General features: G+C 42.2%; 1 protein-coding gene across 1 annotated transcript; it reads right to left on the reverse strand.

Moving 5' to 3' along the window:
• Window positions 1–227: 227 nt before the first annotated feature.
• Window positions 228–10,772, reverse strand: DMP1 (dentin matrix acidic phosphoprotein 1). The gene is made up of 5 exons (XM_061583069.1): window positions 10,687–10,772; window positions 7,972–8,042; window positions 7,684–7,731; window positions 5,420–5,776; window positions 228–3,585 (listed from the first exon to the last, which is right to left on the reverse strand). The coding sequence occupies exons 2-5, from the start codon at window positions 8,032–8,034 to the stop codon at window positions 1,744–1,746; spliced, it is 2,310 nt and encodes a 769-aa protein (XP_061439053.1). The 5' UTR covers window positions 8,035–8,042; window positions 10,687–10,772; the 3' UTR covers window positions 228–1,743.
• Between the last annotated feature and the right edge of the window lie 1,570 nt (window positions 10,773–12,342).

The raw sequence follows: 12,342 nt of genomic DNA on the forward strand, positions 1-12,342 counted from the left end.
GTCACAGCACTGCTTCTGCTCTCTCAGATTTGCACCCAACTGGCAATATATTAAAATCATGCAATATATATATATTAAACCAGGCAACTATTTTTTTTCTTTGACATTTTAAAACCTTTATTAGGAAATACATAGAGGATTGTTTTATTTTTAACTTACAACCATTTGTATAAAAAGGGTTTAAACAACACACACAATATTTTCCCAATACAACTATACATTTATTACAAAATATTACATATACATCCCATATTAATAATACCTCCAAGGCTGTTTGGTCAGCTTAAGTGCTCAGGCATTTAACACATGGCAAATATCTTCTATCTGTGCAGTAGCTACAGTTAATAGATGTCTTTGCATTCTCACACATGTACATACGGGAGTCGGCTACCATGTATTAGGAATCTATGTCTACCCTAGGCTGTGCATAGATGCGAATTTACATTTACAGGCAATGGGAAATGGCTCCTCTTTCAGATATCCCATTGCTCAAGCACCAGTCTTGTATCTGGAGTGCTCTAGTTATTCAGATTAAATTGTGATTTGGGGGGGAGTCAGAAGCTTTTTTGTATGTGAGCAGCTTTGGTGCATAGAAAGATCTGCTCCCTTTTTGTTCTCTTTAAAAATGAAGACTCATGTTCAAGCACATACCAATTTTTTTAAAAAAATTAGTACTGGGAAATGGTGTTGAGGAAATAGTCCCACATGCTTTCACTGCTTTTAAACAGCTAATTGTGCTAATGCAGAAGAGAAGTATCCACCCTCAAAAGAACTTTACAAAATGAAAAAGCTACTCTCTTCTCCAAATACCAAAAACTGCCCAAGAATGGAGGGAAGGAAATGTATTCCTTGTGTCATCAGTGATGTCACGGGCACTGGGCAATTGATGCCAGTGACATTGGCACAAGCAGTTTGCAGACAGAAATCTTCATAGCAGGGCACTTCACAGCTGTGAAACAACGGCCAAAAAAAGTTCTGTTACATGCCACTATTGATCCAATTTCTTGAATAGGGAGAACATGAAGTAAGGCCTCATGAAAGGTGGCTGCGGTTTATAGGAGACAAGTTTCACTTAAGATATCAGCTGCAACAGTGACAATCTACATGTCCCTGGACCTTTTATTTTGGTAATAAAATACCATTTCCAGTTGGGCTATTCAAGACACATACACAACACACCTGAAAAAATTCGGTGGTAGTGGCAGAAACAGTTTGTTAGGGCAAGGGTGAGGGAGCTGTGGCCTTTCAGAGGTTGTTGGACTCCAACTCCCATCAGCCCCAGTCAGAATGATGAATGGTCAGAGGTGATGGGAGTTGTAGTATAGCAACCTCTGGAAAGCCCCAGATTCCCAACCTGGGTGCTAGGCAAAGTTCCTGGTGGCTTCCACAGGTGTTAGCAAAATCTTTTAGTCTACCTCAAAATTCCTCAGATGTTTTACCTGAGGAGGAACCTCCAAATTTGCCTTGACATGCGCTTTAAGTAGAATTCAGTGGCAACCTGAAGATATGTCAAAACCCACTTGATGCCTTCTGCTAATTACCGAAACTGATTTTTTCTCCTTTGAAATCCCTCAGTAGGAACCTCCAAATTCATCTCAAATTTCTCTTTAAGTGAAATTTGGTGGTGACTCTAATTTCCAGCTATCAATATTCACATTGCAAAAAATGATAAAATAAATTAAAAGAAGAGATCACATCTTGATCTCAAAATGCTATGTAGAGCTGGGTTTGTTTTTAATGCATTTAATACCCATCCTGGCAATCATTATCATCATAATCACTAAAAGGCTTATTATGATAAATGTCAAGCATTAACTTTCGGCTTTCGAGCTCCATGCTCCTTGACCAGCTCTTGTCTTCCGTACTATCAGAGTTGCTCATTGTGTCCTCTCTGGATTGGCTGTGCCTTTCTATAGAATAACTGTTTTCCTCTCCTTTGGATTCACTGGTTTCTGTTGATTGGCTGTGTTGGTCTTGCCATTCTTCAGACCTAAGATCATTTGAATCACTGTCTTCACTACTGGCACTGTCTTGGGACTCTTTGCTGCTCTCAGATGATGTACTGTGTGACAACCTGCTATCACTCTGGCTGGATTCATCTGTGTCTTCAGGTGATTCTTTACTCTCTTCTGTAGACTTGCTGTTCTCACTTGATCTGCTGTGTTGTCTCTTAAACTCTCTGGATTCACCTCCCCTTGGTGGCACTTTTCCTACTTCGGTAGAGTCGCTGTCCTGCTCTTTAGATTTACTAGCACTGTGTTCATCTGATCTGTCACTTATCTCTTTAGACATTCTCACAGTCTCTTCATGGGAGCTCCTGCTATCTTCAGTAGATTCACTCTTTATGTCTTCTACAGATGCGGTGTCATTATCCTCTCGAGACTGACTGTTCTCATCCTCTGTAGACTGACTAGGCATGAGTTCTCTGGACTGGCTGTGTGCATGTTCCCTTGACTGGCTATTTGTATCCTCCCTGGACTGGCTGTGTATATCTTCTCTGGACTGACTGTGCACATCTTCTGTAGACTGGCTGTGTACGTCTTCTGTAGACTGGCTATGCACATCTTCCCTGGACTGACTGTGCACATCTTCCCTGGATCGGCTGTGCACATCTTCCCTGGATCGGCTGTGCACATCTTCCCTGGACTGGCTATGCACATCTTCCCTGGACTGGCTGTGTCTGACTTCCCTGGATCGGCTGTGCAAATCTTCCCTGGATTGGCTGTCAAAGTTCTCTCTGGACTTGCTATGACTGTGCCCTCTGGATGAGCGCTCTACAGCCTCTCTGGAACGACTAGCTCCATGCTCCCTGGATCTACTGGGAACTTTCTCTGCCAATTGACTGATGTTTTCTATAGACTGGCTTTCTTCTTTAGACCCAGCATCATCCTCTTGCAGGGATTTGTTCTCATCTTGTTCAGGACTGTGATCTTCATCCGAATCACCATCAGCATAATGGTATACTTTCCTGGCAAAATGTTCCACTGATTTGCTGTGATGTTTGGCTTTTCCTTTCCCATTTTCTCTGCTGCTTTCCTGGCTGCTTTCTTTTGAATGGACATCCCCATGAAGCATGCGAGAGTCACTGTCAAGGCTCTCAAAAATTCTCGGATCATCTCCTTGCATTCCTTCATCATCAAAATCATATCTGTCCTCTTGGCTGCTGCTGTAACTATCACTTCCATGTCTTTTGCCATAATCAGTAATGTGGTTGTTCTCTTTATCTAATTCTCTGCTCTCGCTACTGCTGCTGCTGCTGCTGCTGCTACTGCCATCATGGTGTCGGCCTATAGCGTTGTGACCATCTTGTCCCCCATTGGTCACCGAAGTTTGCTGATCACCTCCTTCGTACGGAGGTACAGTGTGCCCAACATCTTTCCCATAAGTGGCTTCCTCATTATGTCCATCCAAATCATCACCACTTATATCTTCATCATATGTCAGATCACTTGCTCCCTTCCCCGTGAATGTATACAAGACTTGATCAGGTGTATAAAGCATGCCGTCATTTTCAACATCAAACTGTTCTTTGGATTTTCTGATATCATTGTAAAGGTGGTCTTCATGAATCTCATTTTGATCCTCCTATACAAGAAGACAAAGTAGGGGTGGGGGCTTTATTATTTTACACAATATAAACTGTTTTTAGAGTTGCATAGGCCAAGTGCAGCTCTCACTTCTACCCATCATGCACTACAAAATAGCATCACTGTATCTATAAAAATATTAGGACTGAATGTAAATGCCCTTTCTAAATTCTCCACACTGTATTTAGGTATTAATACTTACAAAGTTATGCTGCAGAAATATCACACTGGGCATAACATATATGTTTTAAAATAAATAAATCTTACCGAAGAGCCATGTTGGATCTAACCAAAGGCCCATCTAGTCCAGCATTCTGTTCTCACAGTGGCCATCTAGATGCCTATGGGAAGCCCTCAAGCAGGACCTGAGTGCAACAACACTGTCCTTGCTGGTGATTTGCAGCAACTGGCATTTAGACACATACTGCTCCTGACATTGGAAGTAGCACACAGCCATCGTGGGTAGTAGCGGTTGATAGCACTGAACTTATCTAACCCCCTTTTAAAGCCATCCAAGTGGGTAGCCATTAGTACATCTTGTAGTAGCAGATTCAACAGTTTAGCTACAGAATGTGTCATGTAGTACTTCCTTTTTGTCTATCCTGGATCTTCCCACCCTCAACTTCACTGGATGACTCCTGGGTTCTAGAATTATGGGGTGGGTGGGTGAGAGGCTTCTCCTTCTCCACTTTTTCCACCCCTTGCATGATTTCATACATCTACTTATTGCTTAAAATGTATTTATCGTAGCATGGTTAGATTGTGAGCTGCTCTGTGGAGGATATTTGCCTAGAAAATTGGGGTCTAAGTACATAAATAAGTATAAATAAATAAAGGAAAGAGAGGAGCCAGGAGGGTGCAGAGGGCTCCAGGCAGAAATTGGCAAGGAGAATGAAGTGCTGGGTGGGGAAGGTAGCCATGAAACTTCCCTGAGACTTGGCACTTGGACAGAGAAGAAAGAAAGGCAAGGTGTGTGGTATTAAAAAGGAAAAAGGGCAGGGGGGTGTTGCTGGGGAGTGAATCTATTTAGGTGGGAGCTGCGATCAGACTTTAGAAACCAGCAACAGAATCTGGAGGCTAAGTGGTCCAGTTTGAGTGGGAGGGATCCTGGCGGTGGAGTGAGTCTGTTGAGGTGGGAGCTATGATCAAACATTGGAAGTGTGCAGTGGTCTAGCCTGAGCTGCCAGGAACAGAACAGCTGTGAAGAGTAGGAGATCTGGTAGCCTGCAACAGAGAGGATCATTCTGGGGACATCATCTTGTTATAGTACCCAGACAACACCAATGCACCAAAGAGGACTTGATGGACAGTAACACATTGAACAAGGTGCAAACCATGCTGCTTGCCCCACCACTGACATCGTGTGGCTGGGCTAGCCCCTCCCCAAGTCTGAGAGGTGAGCATGGATATCTGAAGAGGAACTTCAGGGTGGGAGGAGTCCTCTTCTGGTGTCCATGCTCAGCTTGTGGATGATGGAGAGACAGGGCTAGTCCAGCTGTGGGGCTAGCAGCACAGACATGTGGCTAATGGTGCAGCACTGCCCCTTGTTCTGTGCAGAACTATTCTCCATGTGAATAATGCATGAAGAGGTCTCCCCTTAATCCAGAGTTTAGAAGGAGGGGGATTCAGGGAAGAATGAACTAAGAGGATAATGCAAAAAAGAGGAAATCTTTTAATCCCTACAGTGAATTACCTCACCTGACTTTATGAACGTTCATGTTACTTAACTACAGGCTGAATTGAGATGATTAAAATTTCAGTTGTTTAATATGGGGAACTAATTCCAGCTACTGCAATTCTAAGATTTATACAGGAATGTTTTCAGTACTTACCAGTGACATTCTGTCAGCAGACTGAAAATCAGAACTGTCCCCATGCTCATGGGAATCCTTGTCATCTGCCCATTTCCTCTGGACTGCCTGGTGGTGGAGTCTAAAATAATTGCCCCCATCATTGTCCCACGGGCTCCATTCATGGTCGTCTTCTGAGGACCTCTCAAAGCTTATTCTGGAACCTTTCCTGAGAAAGTTGTTGCCTTCACTACTTTCGTGGCTAGTGCTCTCATATTTATTGACACTGTCATCTCTTCTTTGGCTTTCTGTGCTCACGCTTAGCCGGCTCCCTGGGTCTTCATCACTAACATCTGTGGAATCAGCTACTTCATTCAGACTTCCTTCGATTGCTGTAGGCTGTACAAAAGATGGAAATGACGGGATGTCTTACTGCAGCTTTAGCGATACCCTCTTTCGTATGCATATGCATTACAGTACATTTCACAAATAGTGTGGTTACTTAAAACAACAACAACACTGGAGTACTGGTAATATCCTATCTCATCCTTTCCTTACTTGGTGCCCTCCAGGTGCTTCAGACTGTAACTCACATCATCCCTGACCATTGGCCATGGTGGCTGGGGCTGACTGAAGTTGTAGTCAAAAACATCTGGAGGGCAGGAGGATGGGGAAGGCTGCCATATGCAATGTGTGAACATCTGAGAACAGGCCAGCAAATGCTAGCATTCACCTAAATCAGGGGGGAGGAACCTGTGCTCCTTCCAGTGTTATTGGACTAAATTCCCACATCCCTGACCATTGGCTGTACTGACTGGGGCTGATGTGAGTTGGAGTCCAACAACATCTGGAGGGCCACAGATGCACAGGTGTATTTCTAACCTGAGTGAGAGAGATGAGTCTCTTGTCAACAGAAAAAATTAAAGGAGAAAAAAAGAGGTCAGTGGCAAAACTAACATAAAATAATAAAGTCTCAATGATAACAAAGCAAAACAATCCCAAAAATTAATAACAATAAACAATGCAGTTATGGAATGGAGAATAATGCACAAACTGGGGAGATGTAGAACTATGAAGCTGTTTTGCCATTTATCTCTTTGTAAGTACAGACTAGGCTAGACAGTTTTGTTAGTTTTTGTCCATGACTGTAACTCTCTGTGTATTTTACCTGGCCCTCTGGGGTGTGGGTTTTAAGGAACCAAGTTGCTGCTATATTTGTGCATGTATATTTTATGTAATGAAGCTGCTTCTTATTTACCCGTGTGCATTCATTGCAAGACTAGTGTGGCCCTGAATCTGGTACTTTGGCTACTAACCACGGCTTACCGTATATTGGGTATTTTGCCTAAGGCTCCAGGACAAGGACTGCTCTTTTGTCTCTTGTCTGTTGGAATCCTTGGCAGGTCTATTTCTGGCACTTTGGGTTTCCCCTTGTCCCAGAGTGGTTGATCAGTTTAAGGAGTGGTGGCAGTCTACCTACCTTGCAGGGTTGTTGTGGCTTACTCAGCCCTGGTAAGGGAGGTAGTGGGTTGTGCTTTCCCAGGATTAATTGCCCTGGGTTTGGGAACTGAGTCCAAGAACAAGGGTGTAGTTGTTCAGGTTCTCAGGTGGCCTTGGGTGTTGGTAGTCTTCTTTTCAGCATTTGGCTGCATACACACCATACATTTAGATAGGGGTGTTGTTGTCTGGGGTCTCAGGGGGTCTTAGGCCCTTTACTTTTTTGGGAGCAGGGTCCCAGTAGGGTCCCTATGTTCCAGCATCCTGCAAGCAATCAGCATGGAAGGGGACCGTGTTAGCCATTGAGAAGAATCTTCTAACATGCTTCCTTGTACTTTCCTGCTGATAGGAGGCAATCAGAGTGAAAGAAGGTGTGTCAGCTACTGAGAAGACTCTACTCAGTAGCTAACACTCTTCCTTTTCATGTTATTGGCTCCTAGGGACGTCTGTTGTTGTAGGAGAAGGTATAAACAAGGATCTCATTCTCAACCCAGCAGCAAAAAAAAAGGGTGTGTTTGGCTGTGACTATCATGAAGGGACCTGTACTTCTGAATTTGCCACTACACTACTTCATTTAAAGCACATTTAAGGGACATGGCTTCCCCCAAAGAATTCTGGGAGCTGTAATTTACCCCTCACAGAGCTACAATTCCCAGACCCTTTAACAAACTGCAGTTCCCATGATTCTTTGGGGGAAGCCATATGCTTAAAATGTATGGTGTTTACATAGCCTTTAACTTCTAAGATAGCTTTGTAGCAAAATTCTCCATTTGACTGGAAGATAAACCGCAATGATATGCAGTGCTTACCCAGTGTTCTTCAGAGCTCCTGCGATGTGCACCTTGGTGTCTGGATACCTGGACATATTAAAAGAAGAAGATTATGAATGAACTGAATGAACGAGTGAATGAATAAATGAAGGCATGCTATAACTGTTACAGAAATTCTTCAGAATGAATTCAGCACAAAGGGCATGAGCTAGTCGAAACAATGTGTTTTTATGTCCTAATTTCAGTGGGAGAGCTGAGAATTTGCTTAAATCCCAAAATGTTTAAAATGGCATGGTTGTGATGCATTTTTTAAAAAAAAGTACTTACAGGACGAGCACAGGATAGAGCCCACAGGGAGATAAACAAGAGCGCAGTTGTCTTTGTATTCATTTTAGTTTCTGTAACAACATCAAACATAAAGTGTTTTAAAATTAGAGAGTTCACCTAAGTGGGCAGCAATTTAAGGCAGAAAGGATAAAAAGTCCCTCATCGCTGCTCCTTTTCACCTTGTTGCATACCTGCTTGACTGATGCTGAAAGAGGACATCGTTGAGTGCTGTTGAGGGTGCTGTCAGTGAGATTTTGCCTGTGCACAGCCAGCTGCTGTTTTCAGCTGTACATGGTTACGGGAACAAAATACTGGTTTCTGAAACAATGGGTGGTATTCAGCGCTAGTCCTACTCAGAGTAGACCCACTGGGAAGGGCCATAGCTGATTGACAGAGCATCTGCCTTACATGCAGAAGGTCCCAAGTTCAATCCCTGACATCTCCAGGTAGTGCTGGGAGAGACGCCTGCCTGAAACCCTGGCTGGAAAGCCACTGCCAGTCAGTGTAGACAATACTGAGCTAGATGGACCAATGGTCTGACTCAGTATAAGGCAGCTTTGTATGTTCTATATAGTTAATAGACATAACTTAGGTTCATTAATGTCAGCGGGTCTACTCTAAGTAGCCCAGTGTACGATCATGTGTAGCATGCTGTCAAGAAACAATAGTGGGAAACCAAATTTGCCTGTACGGTGTATTTTCCAGGCAACCATTGATTAATGGTTGCACAAAGTTGCACTTTAAAGCACACCACGTAGAGAAAGGAAAATGTCTTTTTATAGAGAGAGCATGCTTGGATTGTTTGCAAAATTCATCCTCTTGTGAAAGAACTAGTGGTTATAAGCAGTATTTTCATAGCTTTTCTGAGAAATTGAAGTGATTATTTATATTCTACGTAAACAGCTTAGAGGTTTTTACAATTTGTTGTATACAAAATTCTGTTAAATAAAATAAAATCAAAGGAGCCATCATTGCTTGTGTACCACCATGTTTTCATAACACTTCAAATTATACCCTGGGAAGGCTGAAAAACCCCCACAGAAGCAAGATCCAGCAGTTGCATTTTGATATGACTGTCATAGATGCCCTTTGGATGGTGCCCATCATAAGTAACACAACCGATCCCCCCAAACAAAATCTATCAAACTATTATTTAAATGCTTATTATAAAAAAAGTTTTTTAAGTACAAGAAAGAAGCAGAGGTGTATATACCCCGTTCATCCACATAAACATACATGTAACTTTATTTTTTAATTTTTAAGTGCTACCCTCCCCAGCAAAATGAAATTGATACAAATGATCATAAGCTTCTGGTAACGTGAGGTAGTAAATTTCATGACTGAGTTGCATGAACTGTAGGGAGCAGATTAAATTAGGAAAAATTGAGCAATCCCAACCCACAGCCCCAGTAGCTATACACAGAGACACACAAACACCCCACACAAAACATTTGTATAGTTATCAAGGTATGGATCCTACTACTGCCATGGTAATAGCAATGGAGAATTGACTGCCACAGCTCTAGATACATGATTACCAGAGTCAGGGACAAATGATCAGTGGTTCTAATCTATTAGGTATTAGCCCTAGCATCCTTTGTTTGCCCTCAGCCAGCCTCGACCTACCTACCTTCTTATTACAATCAGTCAGTGGGTGGCTCTGCTTGTCATTGGTTCTGGCTCTGCCAGTCATTAGCTCTGTCTCCACCTACTGCAGGTCTCCTTGTCTTCTACCCTACCAGTCCCGATGGGCACCAGTCACTATTGCTAATGATTAATTAATGCCTGGAAACTAAATGTATCCTTACAGTTTGATTTGTAGCTGCTCCTCTCTTTCCTGGTGCATATGTGACATATAGCAATAGTTTGTTCCTTCAGTGGTCTGTCCAATAAAGCATCACCGAACAATGTGGTGACCTAACCTTACCAACAACTTTCTCTCTTGAGCCACAAATTCAGGTCCTATTACTAAAAAGTTCCAAGCAGTCACATAGAGTAAGATGCTACCCTCAGAGGAACAAAGAAGACACCTGCTAAACAAATGGCTTGTCCACATGTGCGTGTTTACCACTTGTTGTCTGTGTGGCACCAGTTGATAACTTTCATGTGTAAAGCTCCTATCACAGATTAATAATAATCACTACAGCTAGAACGGTCACATCACCCAGTGACAACTGAAGCACAATATGTTTGAATGGAGAGACCATACCTTTGACTGAGAATCATCAAATGATAAATTAAGAAGTTATGAGATAACCAAGAGATGAACACACAAGTATATGAATCAGCCCTAAGCCCATCAGTGTATTCAACCAGTGGGGCCAAATATATTTCAACAAGAAATAATGAAAGCAAAGCCCATCTTATTAGCAGACCTGAAATTAATTTGGAGGCAAAATTAATTTACTTTTTTTTCTTTGCATGCATCCAAATGTGTTTTTTTTAAAAAAAATTCATTGTTCAATGTTTTTAATTATCAAAATGATTTTAAAACCCTTGTTGCATAAATTTCATCTTAAGGCTCTCATTCTAATCTTGAAGCATCAGATAATTAGAACTGGGACTTAATTATTTCCTTCTTCATCATTCTTATATGTCTTCATTAATCTCCCTAATTTTCTAAGACTTCTCATTAATGCAATGCCAACAGGTATCACCTGTGCTGGCTTTCATTCCTAACAACATTGGAACAAGGAAAGGAATGAAAGGTTTTACCTGTGTGCCTGTCTCAATACAGTTGCGCCAGGAATTTTTTTTTAATTGCTCCACCAAAGCAAATCAGTTTTGGATCTTATTCTTGAATCCCAGGTTTTGGTGTCTTTTATGACAGTGCATGAATTTAAACTCTGCTTCAGTTGCAAAAGGACCAATCACCAGCCTTGAGGAAGATGATGATGTCATAAGGTGTCATCAGGCATACGGCACGCCCACGCTTCCCTTCTGCCTCCAGATGGATATTTTTCCTAAAAATAACCCGTGGTTCTCAAAATGACTAGACCAGTTTTCATTTAATGAGAGATCTTGCTAAGGGTTCATTTGGATTTCTAAATTTATGCTACTTTGCATGCATGCAGGTTTATAAGTGTAAACAACTGCAGCATCACCCACATTTATACCCAGAGTGCTGTCATTCCTAAGTCGGCATTGTTTCCTGGTAATATCTGTATTACACCAGTAGAGTTTGTACTTAAATGCTCCCAAGAACTGTTTTTGGCAAAATTATTTGAGGGCTACCATATCTTTTTGCCTTACAGCCACCATGTGGGAGGACACTTAGAACAGCTTCCAAATTAAAATGAAACTGCTGAATTTGCCCTTTGTGGCTGTGATACAACAAAACTGTATGCCAGAGAGACAACGTGGAGAACTGTGTGCACAGCTGAGAGTTTCTTTAGCATTTCCACTGTATGTACTTGGGTTGTGGAAAGGCAAGGCATTTTAAAACTTTAAACTGAAAACTGGGTTGCCTCTTTAGTATGTGATTGACACTTCAAAAAAATTGTAAATTTTCCTCTCTTCATTTCATCATGGTTTCAAGGAACATCTGAAAGTGAATCTAAATCTAGACTCAGTGATGCGTGGCGGCATGTCAGTGGGCCAGTGGAATCCATTCTGGGTTTTAGTTTGAACTTTCAAGGAGCTGTCCAAGGTGCTGACACTAGGTACTAAAACTCACTGCCCCACTGACATGGAGATGCCAGCCATTCAGCACCTAGAACAGTACCTTGAAAGTTAAGACTAAACCCAGAGCAGATTCCACTGCACCACTGACATGGAGCCACCATTTTCAGTAGCATAGTGGCAATTCGGAAGTGCAGGGTCCTTTCATGTTAGTCACAATCACCTCCTTCCCCCCTTTTTTACTGCTGAGTTGAGAATAAGATCATTGTTAATGCCTTCCCTCACAACAACAGATGTCCCTGGGAGCCAATAAGCATGAAAGAGGAGAGTGTTAGCTATTGAGAAGGGTCTTCTCAGTAGCTGACTCACTTCCTTTCACTCTGATTGCCTCCTATCAGCAGGAAAGGACAAGGAAGTGTATTAGAAGACTCTTCTCAGTGGCTAACAAGCTCCCCTTTCATGCTTATTAGCTTGTAAGATCCTGGAGAAATAAGGACCCTACTGGGACTCTGCTCCCAAAAAAGTAAGGAATCTTAGACACCCCACTCATGACCCTGGATGACTACACCCCTGCTACTTTCCAGGGTTTTTTAAAACAATATTTTACTGGGTTTACAAGCACTAACATAAACATGTACAGAACATCCCAATAATAATCAGAAACATCTCTTCCTTCTCTCTCTCTGCCTTCACCCAGCAGCATGATGTGTGTCTTGCATGTGAATCAGTAAAGCAATAAACCATCAAAAT

This window comes from Rhineura floridana, chromosome 9, assembly GCF_030035675.1.
Source record: "Rhineura floridana isolate rRhiFlo1 chromosome 9, rRhiFlo1.hap2, whole genome shotgun sequence".
NCBI lineage: Eukaryota > Metazoa > Chordata > Lepidosauria > Squamata > Rhineuridae > Rhineura > Rhineura floridana.

Coding starts and splice junctions, on each gene's coding strand:
- DMP1 (XM_061583069.1), bottom strand. CDS start 8,034: ATGAATACAAAGACAACTGCGCTCTTGTTTATCTCCCTGTGGGCTCTA. Junction 7,732..7,971: donor CTCTATCCTGTGCTCGTCCT/GTAAGTACTTTT, acceptor TAATATGTCCAG/GTATCCAGACACCAAGGTGC. Junction 5,777..7,683: donor GGAGCTCTGAAGAACACTGG/GTAAGCACTGCA, acceptor TCTTTTGTACAG/CCTACAGCAATCGAAGGAAG.